Source organism: Hypanus sabinus (assembly GCF_030144855.1).
Source record: "Hypanus sabinus isolate sHypSab1 chromosome Y unlocalized genomic scaffold, sHypSab1.hap1 SUPER_Y_unloc_5, whole genome shotgun sequence".
Taxonomy (NCBI): domain Eukaryota; kingdom Metazoa; phylum Chordata; class Chondrichthyes; order Myliobatiformes; family Dasyatidae; genus Hypanus; species Hypanus sabinus.
The window spans coordinates 618096-636629 of record NW_026779035.1 but is presented as its reverse complement, the minus strand read 5'-3'; the positions used below and the strand labels follow the sequence as shown (position 1 = coordinate 636629).

Here is an 18534-nt window from a genome sequence, read left to right as displayed (position 1 = left end):
AATAGGACTTTCTGCTCTCTGATTGATGTAAACAATTCTGTGACCCTTCAAAGAAGAACGGGAGTACTGTCCTGGAAGTGTTTTCTCCCTTGATCAGCAGATTAATGGGATATTACTACTTTACTGTTTGTATGCACTTGCTGCGGGGGCATTGCCAGCTGCATTTCCGACATTACATTAGTGACTACATTTCAGATAAATAACTTATTCACATATTGGAAGTTCATTTTTTCTTCCTATGTTTATCAGAATCATATGACCATAAGACACAGGAACAGAATTAGGCCATTTGGCCCATCAAATCTGCTGCTCCATTTAATCATGGCTGATCCTTTTCTCCCCTCCTCAGCCGCACATGAAACCAAAGTTGTCCTCACCAATGTAATAGTCTGCACCAAATCTAAATAAGGTTGCTGTTTCAGTTTCATCCACTCAACAACAAAACTAAAGTTCAAAGTAATTCGTTTTCAAAGTACACACGCTACTCTGAAATTCATTTTCTTGTGGGCATTCATAGTAGAACAAAGTACAATGAAAAATTAACCATGTACAAAAGATAAACCGTGCAAATTCAGAAAAACTAATAATAATGTCAAGCAAATAATTAAGTAAAACTCAGAACATGAGTTGTCGATTCCTTGAAAATGAGTCCATAGGTTGTGATCAGTTCAGTGTTGTGAGTGAAGTTATCCATGCTGGTTCAGGTGTCTGATAGTTGAAGGGAATAACTTCCTGAACCTGGAGTTATGGGACGTCAGGTTCCAGTACCTCTGCTCTACACCGGCAACAGTAGAAAGAGAGCATGGCCTTGGATGCTGGTTTCTTGTGGCAGTGCTTTTTTTGTAGATGTGCTCAATAGTGCAGAGGACTTTTCCTGTGGTGGACTGGGTTGTATCCAGCATTCTTTGTAGGGTTTTCTGTAACTGGGCATTGGTGTTTCCATACCAGGTCGCGATGCAACCAGTCAGGATACTCTACTGTGCATCTGCAGAGGTCTGTCAAACTTTTAGATGACAGGCCAGATCGATGCAACTTCAAAGAAAGTAGAGGCGCTGCCATGCCTTTTTTGAAATGCCACTTGCATCTAGTCCTAGGAGAAATTTTCTGATATGATAACACCCAGGAACTTAAAGTTACTGATCCTCTCTACCTCCATTGTTGCCCATTATTATTTTCCATAACCTAATTTTTGATGTTTAATTTATATTATTGCTGAAACAATTTTGGTCCGTGAGCCCTGAAATGCTTCAGTTTATTTAGGAAAAATTAAGAAACAATTTTTACAAGTTTTTATTGTGATTAGGTGTGTATTGTTATCTCCAGTCACACACAAACTGGTTGAGATTATAAAATGCATTACATCGGGCAAAGATGTTGTTAGGTGAACAAAGTCACTGGAGAGGAGTACTGGTAGGTATGAGGCAGTCTTTTTATTTGACAAGTGAGACACGGCAGGCATAATGTAGACTGATCTGTGGCTGAAGTCACTTGCTATGTGTGCAAACCCCAAAAATGCCCTAACAAAGTCATTGTACTATTTCTGAGATCTGAAGTTTTAGTACAAATTTAAATGCATTAAGTATGTACTAACTCCCAGCATTTTTCATTTCTGTTCAGAGAAAGAAATTGAGAATCAGAAGAGTGACAACACCAGGTAAAATATTTTTAAAATTAAATGTTGTTTCTGATTTTAGGGAATCAAACATTAATGTCCAAAGCTTTAAAAACGTATACGTTAAAAAGTGATGTTTCTCTGTTTGGTGAAATGTTGGCAAGAATTTATCAAAGTGATTCTCAATCTAATGTTGGGATTACTGTGTTCATGTACAGTTTGAAGGAAAGCAGTGGTTCTGAGAGTTCTCCAGTTGAGGAGGATGACGAGGAAGGCAATGATGAATCCAGAGAAGATGAAGCAGAGGTTGTGGATATTTGGTTGGATGTCACTAAAGATAATGATGTACAGGCAGAACAGGAGCAGAATGATCAATCTCTCCATTTTGATGTAAGTTCACAGTGTGTTCTTAATGTCCTATTTAGATCGATCAAAGCCGTTCTTCGTCATAAAGTTTTATTCTATTCTTTTTAATTAGGTTACTAGTCCATGTGTGATGCTACTCCACTCTTTAAGAAAGAAGGGAGGCAGCAAAAGACCAGTTAACCTTACCTCAGTGCTTGGGAAGCTGTTGGGAGTCAATTATTAAGGATAAGGTTATGGAGTACTTGGTAACACAGGGCGGAGTCAGCATGGTTTCCTTAAGGGAAAATCTTGCCTGACGAACCTGTTGGCATTCTTTAAGGAGATTACAAGTAGCATAGATAAAGGTTAACTTGCAGGTACAGTCGGTGGTGAGGAAGGCAAATGCAATGTTAGCATTTGTTTGAAGAGGTCCAGAACACAAGAGCTGGGATATGAATCTGAGGATTTATAAGGCACTGATGAGGCCTCACCTTGAGTAATGTGAACAGATCTGGGCTCCTCACCTAAGAAAAGTGTGCTTGCAGAAGGGTCCAGAAGAGGTTCACAAGGATGATTCTGGGAATGAAAGGGTTAACATACGAGGAATGTTTGATGGCTCTGGGCCTGTATGCTGGAATTTAGAAGGATGGGGAATATCAGTGAAACTTTTCAAATGTTGAACGGCATAGAAAGTTATGTGGAAACGATGTTCCCATGGTGGGGGTCTCTGGGAAAAGAGAACACTGCATCAGGATAGAGAGGCATCCATTTAAAACATGAATACCCTGAGTTGAGCAATTCATTACAGGTACTCCCTGAGATAAGTGTATTTGTCATACAAATGACATGTCAGTTTGTAGTTCAATGAGAAAGTGTGGGTTTTAAAGAAAAATGTGACCAACTGAATTATAACAGTGAATGAATTGCCAGCTGTGACTTATTGTACTTACCTTTGGTCACTGACTACTGACCTTAGAAAAGCTGCAAACTGATATTAAAAACTTGTTCCAGTTCACAGATGGATTTAAACTTGTGTGTTTGGGAAGGGCTGTAGTTTCAGACTACCTGTATTGCAAGCCTAATTTCCTGGTGAGGGTCAGCTTAAAGTGCAAAACTGCAGAATTTGGGGGGGGGGGGGGTGGGGTGGTGGGAGTGAGGAACTGCAGATGCTGCAAATATTTTCAAGCCAACTACTTCCTTTGGGGCACTCACCATTCTGATGTATGTCTAAGAATTGTTAGGTAAGTAAAGTGTTACGTAAAATTCCTGTAGCTCTGTACCTCATGGCATGTTCATGCTGGGGGAGGAAATGAACAAAGTCTCACTGAGGAAAAGGTGTGAAATTTGCTGCCTTTTCAAAGTCTGCATCCAGGGATTGATAGTTAATGAATGTTTGTAGAGTAGCACATCAAAATGCGGGTCAGCAGGTCAGACAGCATCAATGGAAAAGGATAAACAGCCAAACATCTCCATAGATGCTGCCTGACTTGCTGGGTTCCTCCAGCATTTTGTGTGTGTCACTCTGGATGCCCAGCTTCTGGACAATCTCTTGTGTTTGCAGTAGGTCACTACCTCTGGAACTCTATCAAGTTCCTCAGCATTGGATTAGGTGGAAAAGGAAATGCAAGCAAATCAAGGTTTAGGTTAAATTGAGACATTTTAACTAGATCTTTAGCTGGAGTAAAGTGGTCCCAATCTGATCTGAAACTATTATAATTTTAGAATACAATGTTTTGCAATGTCTTTATTCCAAATCGCTTCAGACATTTGATAGTTCCGGCCAGTATGTCAAAGGCAGATCGACGTGATGCAATAATGCAAAGTATCACAAATTCAATAAAAACATAAGACAAGGTGATACTTCGTCAAAGTTCACTTTTTATTCATAGCATGCTATGGGGGAAGTTACGGACTGATCTCCTAAAGAGACAGTCCGGACACTGCCCACCCATGGAACATAGTTCCACACAATTTTTAACATTGATCATTACAGGAAATATTATAATTATGTGAGTTAATACAGTTTTAGAATAGTTTGGATCACATACTAAGATACAATTAGATGTAAAATCATTATTGGTTAGTTATTATTATTTCTGCCAAGGCCAGCTTGGATACAGTCACAGTTCGAACCTTCTACCCCTCTCTCCCCCTTACACCATCCTTCCCCTAATTAAACAAAACACACACAAAATGCTGGTGGAACACAGCAAGCCAGGCAGGATCTATAAGGAGAAGCACTGTCGACGTTTTGGGCTGAGACCCTTCGTCAGGCCTAGATACCCAGATAGAGAGAAATGGAGAGGATGTTTCCAATGGTGGGGGAAGTCTAGAACCAGAGGACACGGCCTTAGAATACAAGGAAATTCCTTTAGAATGGAGATGATGAAAAGTTTCTTCGGCCAGAGAATGGTGGATCTGTGGAATACATTTCCACATACTGCTGTGGAGGCCAAGTCACTGGGTTATGTTTAAAGCAGAGATTGATAGGTTCTCGATTAGTAAGGGTGTCAAAGGTCACGGGGAAAGCAAGAGAATGGTTGAGAAGGAAAATAAATCTGCATGATTGAATGGTGGAATATACTCGCTGAGCAAAGTTGCCAAATGTTGCTGCTGTGTGTTATATGTTTTCATATGAGAATTGTGTTACGAACCCCGTAACTGGGTGTCTTACCAGCAAAGATAGAAGTATCCGTTGGAGTCTGGTGATACTATTTTCAACAGTATTTATTAGCAAAAATATACAAAAATAACATCAATGTAAATATACAGATAATATACATAATTAATACTAAACCTAAAAGTGTGGGTATAATAATAATCAATAAGAAATAAGCTCTATCATTGTCTAGGGGATAATGAATTGTCTGATGGAAATATAAAGTTCAGTTCAGTTCATGCAGGCTGCAGTAGTTGTCGGTCGCTGTGTTGCAATTGTTGGAGAGAGAGAGAGAACAGTAACAGCTACTGACTTGCCAACTTTCCTTTACGATCTTGTTGTTGTGGCCATTCACGTATGATCCCTCCGTCCTTTAGCTAGACCGTTCTTCCGTGGTTGACTCGTCACCCAGGCAAGGGTGGACACACACACAAGCCACCACCGGTCTCATAGCGTCTCTCCTGGTGCATCTGAGGGGTGTTCCCCAGACCTTACTTTTATCCCCACTCACAGGGTCAATCAGGTTGAGATGATGCAACCCATCAAACCAGCCCACTCTGGGTGCCCCCTGAAGGGTTTCAGTGAATAGAACAGTACCAAGTACACAAACTTTCTTCAAAAGACAATAGCAGTAATCAATGGTTCCGTTCTCTTTTGTTAGCTGGAGACATTCCACCTTAGCTGTGCCTCTCTCTCATTAATTTGTATGAGCTGTTATCAATAACAACTGTCTTGGCAGCTTTCCTGTGTCTGTCTCATCTCCCTTGATAACAGCATCGAAATAGTAGTGATTTGCGATTCTCCAAAAGGGGGCGGGGGGCATTGGTGATTCTGTACCCTTCTGCCCATCAGAGTTGTTCATCATTCGTAACAATTCCATAATGAATGGTTTCAAATTAAAGATAAATGTGCTTCATATAACTTTTGATATAATTTTGCAGATTCCTTTCTTATCGTTGAACTTCAAAGCTAGCAGCTCTGACTCTGAACATGTTAGTTTTGATGGATTGAACCAAGGTCATGGGTCAAAGATGTTATCCAGTGGACATACTTCTGATTCAGTCTGGCTCCAGCTTGAAAGAGGACCAGAGGGATTTTACAGTTCCACATAATTCTGTGGAATCTGACAGTCAGGAGAAAGATTTCCCTGCCATTGGAACAAAAGCTCCACCCAACCCATTTACATACTCTGGAAAAGAGGTTTCTGCTCCTGGAACAATTGCATCATCATCATCTCCCACAGGTTCTAGCAAGGATCTGAACTCCCTCTCGGTATCTTCTGAAGAACACCAATCACCTTATCAAAGGTAGGGCATTTACGTTTCATGTGTTTTAACAATTCTCTGGTTCTTAGGGTTATTCGTTTGGAGAGACAGTGATAACTTTTCGATTGCTCCGATTGATAACCTCCATTTTTTAATACATGTCCCTCAGACATCAGCTTAGACTTTTTAGCTGCCTAACTAGCTTCCATTGAACTTGCAACTGAATGGAGAAAGTTGCAGAATAAAATTCATTCTGCTTGATAATTCAGGTGAGCACCAAAATTACACCACTTTGTCAACTTCTGGTTCTGAAATCTGCAGATTCAGTTCTCACAGAGAAGGAGAGCACTTAAACAGACCCTGTGGATTCGAGCCATGTCAGTCATCGCCCACATATTTACACTATAATCTTATTTTTATCCTTTTTTTTTAAAAACCTGCACACTGGGGAAATTCAGAGACCTAATGAACTGCATGTCTTTGGGATGTGGAAGGAAGCCCACGATCACTCCATTCAGAGGCAGTGAAGGACCCAGGTCTCTGTAAGACACTTAGCAGCAGCCCCACTCTGCCACCTGAATTCTGCTGTTTCCAAAATCAGAGTCTTTAGTAGCCCACAATGGTTCCTTGAGGGTGACAGACCATGAGCTTAAAAGCTCCATCTAAATTCATACCAAAAAAATAAACTCCTGGAGTTCCTCAGCAATGTGTCCTTCTGTGCTCATTTCCCCATCTGCAGTCTCTTGTCTCAAAATTAATTCTGCAATTTGGTTTGAGATTGGGTAAACAATCTATGTATAGTATTTACAAGGTGTTGCTGTCTAGATCATTAAAGTGCTGTGACCAACACAAAAGCATTCCATGTAGGGACTCCTGTGATACTTCAGTGGCAGAAGCTTTTTCCTCAGGCTGGGGAAATGACAAAGTTTTCTTCAGGGTTTAATTAGAGGATTAGAGGGCTTAGGTAAGGGGAGAGGGGAGAGATTTAATGGGGAATTGAGAGGCAGCTTTTTCCACCCTGAGAGTAGTCTGCATATGATATGTTGCCAGAGGAAGTGCACCAACAACTTGGATAGGATTTTGTGTTTATACTCTGTGTTTGTTGCTGTTTCCGTATGGGGAAAGGGGTAGTGATATGCTTTTCTTTGATGCGTTGTTTGCATGGTTCTTTGATGCATGACTGTCTGTGGGGAAGACTGATTTCATCCAAGTGTATGCTGCATAAACACTTGGATAAATAAACGTACTTTGAATGGGAAGGGTTTAGATGGTGGATTCACAGGTAAATAGGACTAATTTAGATTGGCATTTTAGTTGGCATAGACTTGTATTTTGAACATAAGGGCCTGTGCTGTGATTCTGATGTAGTGATGTCAGCTTATGCCACTGACTATCAAAGAAATCAATGTTACCCACACACAGTTTTTCATTTTCTTCGCTAACCCTTTGCACTTTACCCATCACCTTGTTGCAGCAGGTTTTGTTGAATGATTATTAGTTCTTTCAAAGGGGATTGCTACGTGCTTCAAGTCCACCACCATTGCTCCAGTGCCGAAGAAGTCTTAAATTGGTCTTGTGCCTAAATGACTACCTTCCTGTTGCACTTTGATCCATCATCTTGAAGTGCTTCGAGAGGCTCGTCGTGAGGCATATCAAGACACATATGTTCAGATGCTGTTCATAGACTTCAGTTCAGCATTCAACACAATCATCCCTCAGAAACTAATTGGAAAGCTGAGCCTACTGGGTGTAAACACCTCATTTTGCAACTGGATCCTAGACTTCCTGACTGGGAGACCTCAGTCAGTCCGGATTGGGAGCAACATCTCCAACACCATCACACTGAGCACGGGGGCTCCCCAGGGCTGTGTGCTCAGTCTGCTGCTGTTCACTCTGCTGATCCATGACTGTGCTGCAACACACAGCTCGAACCACATCATCAAGTTCGCTGATGACACAGCTAGGGAGAACTCGGACAGTGTTTCTCTTCCGATGGATGCAGCCAACGTTTCTGGTTTTCTTATAACCATATATAACCATAAACATTACTGTAAATTACAGAAGTAGAGCAGGAGAAAAAGGAATGACAAAGTAGTGTTCATGGACCATTCAGAGGGTCAGAAACTGGTTTTGAATCCTCGAGTGTGGCTCGTCAGTGACATGGAGTTGTATTACAGCAGTCTGGTAATGTGGTGGCTGAACCTGGAGCCGGGATGTGAAATGTGTCTTTCCTGCCTTGAGTGGTTGGGTTTCAACCCAAGGATGAATTTGTACAGAGCTTTTCATGTCCCCAAAGTAAACTGACTGCTGAGTTAGTACATGAAACAGTCAGCTGTCACACACCAAGCTAACGTGCTACACGCAGCGCTGAAATAATGACACGGAGTCAATGAACTGCAGTTACAAAAAGATTTTATTCGAACTTTGCGGCCTCACTTTAAAGCCTTCCTGATCCCCCCCTCCCCGGGCACGGGTGTTGTAGGGGGCACGTAATCACAGAAGCTGTAGGGTGCACGTATTCACAGTCCCGTCCTGCGCGCGGGCTTTTCCCCTTGCTGGTGAAGCAGACTTGGCGCTCTTTTGGGATTGGACTTTATGCCAGCGCGCTGGCTATTTGTGAGCCGGTTCAAGAGCGCTAGGAAGTGGGTCGCCACAACCTAATGTTTTTCATTAATACCCAGAGTGGGGGCTAACTCCTGCTTTTAACCAGAGGGTGGTGAATCTGTGGAATTTTTTGCTGCAGACAGTTGTGGAGGCCAAGTCATTAAGTGTATTTTAAGTGGAAGTCGACTGGTTCTTGATTAGTCAGGGTATCAAGAGTTACAGGAGAAGGCAAGAGAATGGGATTGACTTGATGAGCCAAGTGGCCTAATTCTGCTCCTGTGTCTTATGGTTTTAAATAACTCCCTTGGATAACAACCAGTTGTGAGCACAGGCACCTTGGTTCAACACCTTATTCAAAGGTAGCAACGCTGGTGGATCTTCACACTCCCCTCACTGCCCGTGCTCTTTTATGCTCAGGCCTAAACCAGGGTCGCGCGTGGTAACACTGATCCTGTCGTATTGAATAGGGTTGTGAACGAGTGAGGATAAGTTGCAGGAATGTGAAATTTGGTTGCAACATTCTCTAGAAGTAAAATACAAGAGATGCTGTGAAGATATAAAAGAAGAAACTGCTGGAAATACTCAGCAGGTCAGCCACTGATGGAGAGTGAAACAAAGCCTTTGTTTTACATCAATGCCCTTTCATTCAATTTGTTTAATATAACATAATATATAACATAAGAGATAGGAGCAGGAGTAGGCCAATCGGCCCCTCAAGCCTGCTCCGCCATTCAACAAGATCATGGCTGATCCAATCTTAACTCTAGTTATCACCGGATCCCTCAAGGCACAGTGCCAACCAACAGGGCACCATGCCGCCCATTTTATTTTATTATTCATCCTGCCCAAACCCATGTGATCACCCTGGGGAGAAAAAAATGATTTGCCAATTGAAAAGAAAAAATCTGGAAAATTCCTCTCTGACCCATCCAGGCTATCGAAAACTGGTCCAGGAGATCACATGTCTGATCTAAACCTAGCCTCATGTCCACTTACCTGCTCGCTCACCATATCCCCAAATGCTTAATCCCCTATTTCTCTAACTAATTTGAACCAATAATATTTACCAGTGTTCTATGTGTACTTGTATATGTGAGTGTTAATGCAAATTTGCAGGATCAAATAATGACTGCGTGAAAAGATTGTTACTTATCTCTTTCATTCGTTTATTTCTTCGAGCTCAGCCGGTGACTGAATTTGGTCCCGACATCAGGGGAGAAACGATCTCATCTCTCCGGTGATTCAACAAGTTCACTGCCTGATGTTTGAATTGTAATAGTTTATAAGGCCACCTATACAAAAGAACAATCAGTTTGATAGACACTCCAGCTGAGTTGAACCCACATCCATCAAGTTTTAATTAAGAAAGGAATGCCCTGTCTAATTTGCATCAGGTACTGCCTTTTGTCAAGACCAAAAGGTGTGAAAAGCCAGGAGACATCATATGTGGATCTGGATGAACTTTAACCCTTTTCTTCAAAGAAGCAGCTTTGAGACATTATTCAAACACAATGCAGTCACTCACAAATTTTTTTTATAAACAAAATATACATTATTCCAAAATAAAATTATATATAATAACCATTCAAAGACTTTAAATTCTTTACAGTTGGTACCATTGACATAGTAATCAACCCATAGTTTACAGGAATCTGAGAACCTCCAAGTTCCCTTAAACTATATCATGAGGACTGCACCTCAAAGCTGTGGTGTTGCCTGTCAGGCATTGGGGTGGGTCGACAGTGATGTTGCGAGGTTTGCCCATTCTGCATTGTTGTTTACTCATTTTATATGGACTTGTTGGCTTGTATGTGTGAGGACTGTGCCTCAAGTTGCGTGGGGGGGGGGGGGGTCAGGACTCCTACTCTATGAGTGTGTTCTCGTGTGTGACTGTTGGTACTGTGCTTTAGCATCTTGGCCCTGGAGTAACGCTGTCTCATTTGGCTGTATTCATATATAGTTGAACGACTTGAACTGAAGTTTGTATTTTATGTAAGTGGTAGAAAAACTGTGTGTGTTGCATTCTGTTCTGGTTGAAATATGCCCTGACTTACATTGTAACACTTTAATTTTGAGTATATTTATCATATTAATAGTCTGATATAGATTGGAAGACCGCTTCACTGAGCATCATCTTCACTGACCGCTTCATGCTCCGTAGGACAGAACAAGTGGGATCTCCCAGTGGCCATCCATTTTAATTCCACGTCCCATCCCCATTCCGATATGTTCTCCTCATGTTGGAGGAACAACACCTTATATTCTGTCTGGATGGCCTGCAACCTGTTGGCATGAACATTGTTTTCTCAAACTTATGGTAATGCCCTGCATCCCTCCTCTTTCACTATTTCCCATCCCTTTTTCCCTCCCTCACCTTGCCCACCCATCGCCTCCCTCTGGTGCTCCTCCCTTTCTCTTTCTTCCATGGCCTTCTGTCTCTTTCAACTTCTAAGCTCTTTACTTCATCCTTCCCCCTTCAGGTTTCACCACTCAGCTGGTGTTTCTCTCTCTCTCCCCCACCCCCCCCCCCAACACCTTTTAAATCGACTCCTCAGCTTTTCACTCCAGTCTTGCTGAAGGGTCTCAGCCCAAACTGTTGACTGTACTTTTTTCCGTAGTTGCTGCCCGGCCTGCTGAGTTCCTCCAGCATCTGCAGATTTTCTCTTGTTGGTCATGGTGTGCTTGATTTGCAACAAAAGTGACACATTTAAATTTTATTACAGTGTAATGGCCAGGGAGATTGAGCAAGTAAGCAGTGAGTGTAAACAACGTGTATCTTACAACAACGCAGAACAGGAGGAAGAACAAAAATCAGAGATGAGTTCAAAGGTAGGAACAGTTTAAAGATGTAATACTTAGCACAAATATCTGCAAAATTTTTCCTAAGTACTTATGTTTTATACTTGGCAAGACACGGACAAATGTTCAGAGCTTAGTCTATTTCCTGAGAGTTGAGTTTGAATGTCACCGTGATATCTGAGTCAAGTGATCAAATATATCTAAAGGTTAAAAAAAAGATTCTAATGCAACCTCAGAAAAGAAAGAGATTGTTATTATCTAGTTACATAATGTGCTTACGTGAAGTAAATCTGTCATCCCTGCCTTGTCTTGCGCAATTCCAGTTTTGTCAGTGGCAAATTGGGAATAAGCAATTAATAATGTCAGTCATGACAGCTACATGCATACCCTGCAAAAACAAATTAAACCAATAATTTCAAACTCCATAAAAATTGTGATTCTCAAATTGTAAAAACATTCTATCTCCAATCTCCTTCTGTTATCAGACATTATCGCAAGCTTCCTTCAGCCAATGGATTGAATTGGCCCATAAAGGGTAGAATTGTACAACAGAGTAGAATGCAGTGCATTAAATTCTTGTTGAGATCAGATCAGATCAAAATCAGGTTTATTATCACTGGCATGTGATGTGAAATTTGTTAACTTAGCTGCAATGCAATGCAATATACATGACAGAAAAAAACTCAAAATATAGTGATAATAAATAAATAAGTCAATTACAGTATATTGAATAGTTTAAAAATTGTGCAAAAAACGGAAATACAATACATTAAATAAGTGAGGTAGAGGCCAAGAGTTCAATGTCCATTCAGGAATTGGATGGCAGAGGGGAAGAAGCTGTTCCTGAATCATTGTGTGTATGCCTTCAGACTTCTGTACCTCCTTCCTGATGGTAACAGTGAGAAAAGTGCATGTCCTGGGTGCTGGAGGTCCTTAATAATGGATGCTGCCTTTCTGAGGCACTGCTCCTTGAAGATGTCTTGGGTACTTTGTGTTATGAATCTAGATTAAAGCTTAATATGAGAAAGCACTCAGTAGAATGGAAAGATCAAGAATCTGAATGTATTTTCAATTACGTTTAAATCTTACTTCAGTTAACAGGTATGTCTAGAACACCAATAAATAGTAAATAGTACAGTAAAAACCAGAGTATAAGTTTTCAGAATCCACTATAATAAAGGCTCAAATATCCCTGCATGCAGCAGAATGAACGGATGCCTACAAATGCAGGACACAGCCATGAGCGTTGGCTCTCCGCATGGGTCTCTGTCCAGATACTGCAGTGTGCCAATTAGTGTGGCAGAGAATGACAGTCTCACCTAATGTGCTGCAAGTCAAAATATTGTAGATGCTGGAAATTGGAATAAAGTGCTGGAAACGCTCAGGATATCAGGTTGCATGTGTGGTAAGTAAAACCAAATTAACATCTCAGGTTGATGACCCATTATCAGCATTGGGAAAGTGATTGGTGGGGAACTGGAAAGACCGCTTCCTGTGATTGATGTAGGGGTAGTGTGAACCGGGAGTGCTGAATGCAGAAGGTTAAAATCAGAGGCGAGAGTTTTCAAAGGGACATCTGGAATGAAATTTTAATGAATACAGTGGTTTACAACATTTGAAAGCAGTTTGGATAAGTACAGGAAGGTTTAGAGAACTGTGGGCCAATCATGGGCAGATGGGACTAGCTCACTGGGCAAAATTTGCTGAAGAACCTGTTTCCATGCTCTATAAATCTATCAAAGTAGATTAAAGGGAAAGATAAAAGAGGAAATAAAGGAACGCTATGTGTTAGAGCTATTGTTGAACCTGAAACTGAAATGAGTACGCTGTTCCTAAAGGCTGCATTAGGCCTGTTGGAGTAGTACAGGCAAGTGGATCAGAACAGTAATTGATGGAGAATTAAAGTGACCAGGGTAAGGGAACTCAGTGTCATACCTGTGGACTGAACAAAGGCACTCCACAATCTGTATTTGATTTTTTCAAGGTAAAGGGGACCATATTGTGAAGACCAAGCGAAGCACACTAAATTGAGAGGAGTGTCAGTGAATTGCTTTCAACTGGAAGATGATCCAGAACTCTGGAAGGTGGGAATTGGCAAGGTAAAAGAGCAATTGTTGCCACCTGGTGGCATGAGGAGATAGAAGAGTGACCTAAGAAGTCATTAAAAATAATGGCTCTTTGGGGATGATGAAAATGGAAGGGAAGGATGGGATGATGTGTTAGATTGTAGAATGTTGTTGAACGTGAAGTTGTGAAGTATGGATTCCTTGAATGTTGAGACCTGTCATGAGGAAGATTTGATTGGCCAGAAGGAGAGGAGCTGAGGGCAGAGGTGCAAGAAATAAATGAAGCATTGTTGACATAATCAACATGATAAAAGAGGAAGCATAGAAAGTCTTTTCATTAGAGCAGGCACAGTGGAGACAGAGAACCTGAGACAATGCAAGGGAATGGAGTCCAAAATGCTACCAGAGTGGGAAGAGATATGATCAGATATCTGTGCAAGGGTTCCCAACCTGGGGTCCACAGACCCCCTCGCTTAATTGTAGGGGTCCATGGTATAAAGAAAAGTTGGGAATCCCTGATCTGTGGGACTGTACAGATAACCATCTCCCAATACTGAGACGGAAATCTAGAAAGAGAGGAGGCAGACGTGGATCATATAAATGCAAGACCAGAGTGAATTGGTTTTCATTTCTTCATTCCAACAAACTCACAGTTTTTAACCGTACTGTACTTTATTGAAGAGCAAGTATCTCTGCTCCCTCTGTTTCTCCCTATGAGAATGTGATCAGATATCATCTTGTCCTTGCAATATCATTGGAAAAATAAACCATTGACACCAACCAACATAAAAAAAAGTGAACATTAAGCTAAAAGATGGAGAGTATAGTTTCTGGAAAGTTAATCCCATGCGATTATTACTTTAAATTTTGATATGTAAGAATATAAAACTTCCCTTTAATGAAGAAGATGAATTGGCATCACTTCTAATTCTACTAACATTGTTCCACCCTTATGCCAGCTCACAGAGCCATGGCATTCTTCCAGCTATCATCCCACATTCCCATCCGTTCTGCCACCCACCTACACCCATTTTACAGTGGGTAATTAAGCTGATTGCCATTACAGTGTGGGAGAACCACACGTTCTCAGGAAGAACTTCACACTGCCGATTAGATTGAGCCCAGTTTGCTCGAGCTCTGTGGCAATGACCAACACTGAAACACTTGCCAGAGAGGGCCTGAAAAGACGCATCACACAGTGAAGGACATTGCAAGTTCCTGGGGTTTTGATTTTGAGGAACTGAGAAGAGTTGAAAGAGTAGCTCATTTTAAACTCCACTGTCATAAATTAAAGCCAGTTGGAATAATCTCGGAGGCAGAATTTCCTTTTAATAAACTCTAAAAATTGACATTATTAGCAGACATGTTGTGGGTATCAGAATTTAAAGTATTTTAAATTATTGTTGACTGTGTTCCCAAAAACTAGAATGCCTGTTGGTAATTGTGAAAGCCAAGCTGCATTTTATCTTAGAAGTAATTAGTATTGAATTATTATAGAATTAATTATTAATATAACTATTGAACTTGTATTCAGTTAGACTCTCGCCATTAGTTACCCATCCCTAACTGGCTTTGAAATGAATGTGAGCCATTACTTTTGACTGTCTGTACACAACCTATGGTGTCTATATTCTCACAAGTACCTGAATTTCTGCCAAATGGTACAAAATATAAAAAGGTAAGGAAACAGACACTGTAACAAATTGAAATACCAATCTTTTGATTTCTCTGTGGTGGCAAACTCAGTAGGATTGCTGGCTTTTGAGCTTGCTACCACAGTGAAAGCTCTGGACTGCAGACATCCAGGCAGCCTAGCAAGGAGAAAACAGTTAATCCACAGCAGTGGGTTCTCTGGTGAGGGGAAAACCTCTATGAACACCACATGTGTGTTTACCCTTTGTCTGGGTGGGGTAGTTCACTGAAGAAAGGCACCCCTGTGGCAAATCACTGTTGTTATTTCGTATGTTGTGGAACTGGATGAGTGTCAATCATGTTGTGTGTTTGGGGTAACCTTGTGGAATCTACTGGTATATTGACCCTTGCCTGGGTGGTGGTTCCCTTGAAGATGGTCCCCTTTGTGATTAGCTACTGTTTGTGATGATCAATACATTGATTCTGTTTGAGTATCCTATGGCCACCACTTTGGGATGACCCGTAGCTGAATCCGGGTGTGGTACCACTTGTGTTGAAAGGATATTCATTGAAGATCACTGTTGGTGATATTTTGTGTGTGGAGTGGAACAACTTTGGGGATAAAACCTACTGCTATTGTTATTTTGTATTACTGTCATAAAATCTGTAGAATATCAACATAATTGACTACTCACAACACGCCTTTGGATTACAAACATGTCACGTTAATTAATCTGAGGATTGAACTGAACTTTCTTACATACCATTGTAAGACTGTAACTCTTGCCACCTGAGCTTGAATGACTTTAGAAACTTTATTTACACGCCAGTATATGCATAACACCGTTAACTCTTGGTTTACCTGTTTTAAGTTACTATATGACATAGTCACTAATAAATAGTGGTTTTACCATCAAAACCAGACCAGGTGTGTTCTATTGCTACTGATACTTTACAGTAGTGGTCGCCAACTTGTCGATGTTTAAGACTTTCCTAGTAGATCCTGAAAAAAATGTAAAATAAATATATGAATACTGTTGACGCATCTCTGCCATTTCCCGCACATCTGCCCTCATTCCATCTGCCTGCCACTCGGGATAGGGTTCCCCTTGTTCTCACCTACCACCCCACCAGCCTCCAGGTCCAACGTGTAATTCTCCGTAACTTCCGCCACCTCCAAAGGCATCCCATAAGTACCAGAGCAGCTACCTCGTTGTGATTACTGAAACAAACTTTTGACGGCCGATAGATCCTCTCACCCCACCCACGACCAGCTGCACCTGGACAGGGTGTCTGGTGGCGGGCGGGCAGGCGGGAGGCTGGAGTTTGGGCTGGGAGCTGCCTAATGAGGCAATGAAGCCCTCAAAACTGCTTCGGCACCTTGAGTCCAATACTCTGAACTTAAAAAACCCGTTGAGTTTTTTCAGTGGAAGAAACATGAGCAAGCGGCACAGAAGCTAAGTGCCAAGAGCCACGAAAACTAAATTGCGGAATAGACTGGACATAAGGGACCTGCTTCGAGTATTGGTGTATTCCGGTCGTGTTTTAACACCATCCCCCACCCCCGTCGGCCAGTCTGCAAGAATATTGTCAATATTAAACTGGTCTATGGTGCAAAAAAGAGTGGGCACCCCTGGTGTTTATACATTATTTCTACTAACGGGTTGTGGGGTTTTACTTCCAGTCTTTTCTGCCCTGGTGCACATGCGTGTAACTAATCGATCTGGGGTCGATCTTGCCTTTTACTAAGGCTGAAGTAGGGGATCTTGGGCTCAAGATTGGTGATCACTAGTCTACAGGGTTGTGTACGTGACACCCACACTCACTGTGCTGGCCAGGATCGAAGCCCAAGCTTCATAGCTTACTGAGTGGAAGTTGTGGGCGGCTAGGGATGATTTTGTAACTTACCTGAGTGAGAGGTGGAGGCAGGAACCCTCACCACTTTGAACACTGGAAATGGGATTACCCAGAAGTACATGGACTTGGTGGGCCAAATCATTGCTTCCTGTGCTATCATAAATGTGGTGGTTGATTGAAAAGCATTGTAAATAATTGACAGTTATTACAGAGATGCATTTTGAACCACCAGCTGCTGGAAATAATTTACTACAGCAGTAAATCCAAATATTTTATTCTTGCAGTTACTCTGATGAGTGACAATTTTACAATGTGTTAGAAAGATCTTCTCCATATATCTCTTTGAATGTTGTAGATGTATTTATAATGGAACTCTGCCTACACCCTGACTTTATCTGGGGCAACATAAAAAATGTATCATTAGGAAATTAATCAAAATTTGAAGGGATACCAATTATTTCAAGTCAAATCACTTTTATTGTCATTTCCACCATAACCACTGGTACAGTGCATAGTAAAAATGAGACAACTTTTTTCTGGACCATGGTGTTACATGTTACATGGTGTTACAGTACAAAAAATTAGACTGAACTATGTAATAAAAAAACAACACAGAGAAAGCTACACCAGACTACAGACCTACACTGGTCTGCATAAAGTGCACAAAACAGTGCAGGCATTTACAACAAATAATAAACAGGACAGTAGGGCAAAGTGTCAGTCCAGGCTTCAGGTATTGAGGAGGCTTGAGGGAAGAAACTGTTACATAGTCTGGTTGTGAGAGCCCAAATGCTTTGGAGCCTTTTCCCGGATGGCAGGAGGGAAAAGAGTTTGTATGAGGGGTGCATGGGGTCCTTCATAATGCTGTTTGCTTTGCAGATGCAGCGTGTAGTGTAAATGTCCATGATGGCGGGAAGAGACCGCGATGATCTTCTCAGCTGACCTCACTATCTGCTGCAGGGTCTTGTGATCCGAGATGGTACAATTTCTAAACCGGGCAGTGATGCAGCTGCTCAGGGTGCTCTCAATTCAACCCCTGTAGAACGTGATGAGGATGGGGGGGTGGGAGATGGACTTTTCTCAGCCTCTGCAAAAAGTAGAGAGGCTGCTGGGCTTTTTTTGCTATGGAGCTGGTGTTGAGGGACCAGGTGAGATTCTCCATCAGGTGAACACCAAGAAATTTGGTGCTCTTAACAATCTCTACCGAGGAGCCGTCGATGTTCAGCGGGGAGTGACCGCTCCGTGCCCTCCTGAAATCAACAACCATCTCTTTTGTTTTGTTCACATTCAGAGACAGGTTGTTGGCTCTGCACCAGTCCGTTAGCCGCTGCACCTCCTCTCTGTAATCTGACTCGTTGTTCTTGCTGACGAGACCCATCACGGTCGTGTCATCGGTGAACTTGATGATGTGGTTTGAGCTGTGTGTTGCAGCACAGTCGTGGGTCAGCAGAGTGAACAGCAGTGGATTGAGCACACAGCCCTGGGGAGCCCCCGTGCTCAGTGTGATGGAGATGCTGTTCCTGATCCGGACTGACTGAGGTCTCCTAGTCAGGAAGTCTAGGATCCAGCCCCTTCATTAGGAGCGTGTTTCATTTTCTTGAGTTTTCATGTCAAAATTTCAAGGAACAATTGATGGCTTTAACTTTCAAAAAAATAAGCTTTCCTCCTTAATTATCGCTTTTATCTCAGTGTTTA

The 18534-nt window shown here is 41.7% G+C and overlaps 1 protein-coding gene across 1 annotated transcript in view; it reads left to right on the top strand.

Annotated features, from left to right (window-relative positions):
* The window catches only part of LOC132386030 (E3 ubiquitin-protein ligase TTC3-like), a 126571-nt gene extending 120843 nt beyond the window's left edge, over positions 1–5728 (top strand). The window contains exons 12-14 of the mRNA XM_059958314.1: positions 1618–1654; positions 1831–2002; positions 5558–5728. Of these exons, the coding sequence (XP_059814297.1) occupies positions 1618–1654; positions 1831–2002; positions 5558–5728 (380 nt within the window). The remainder of the gene's footprint in view (positions 1–1617; positions 1655–1830; positions 2003–5557) is intronic.
* The last annotated feature ends 12806 nt before the right edge of the window (positions 5729–18534 follow it).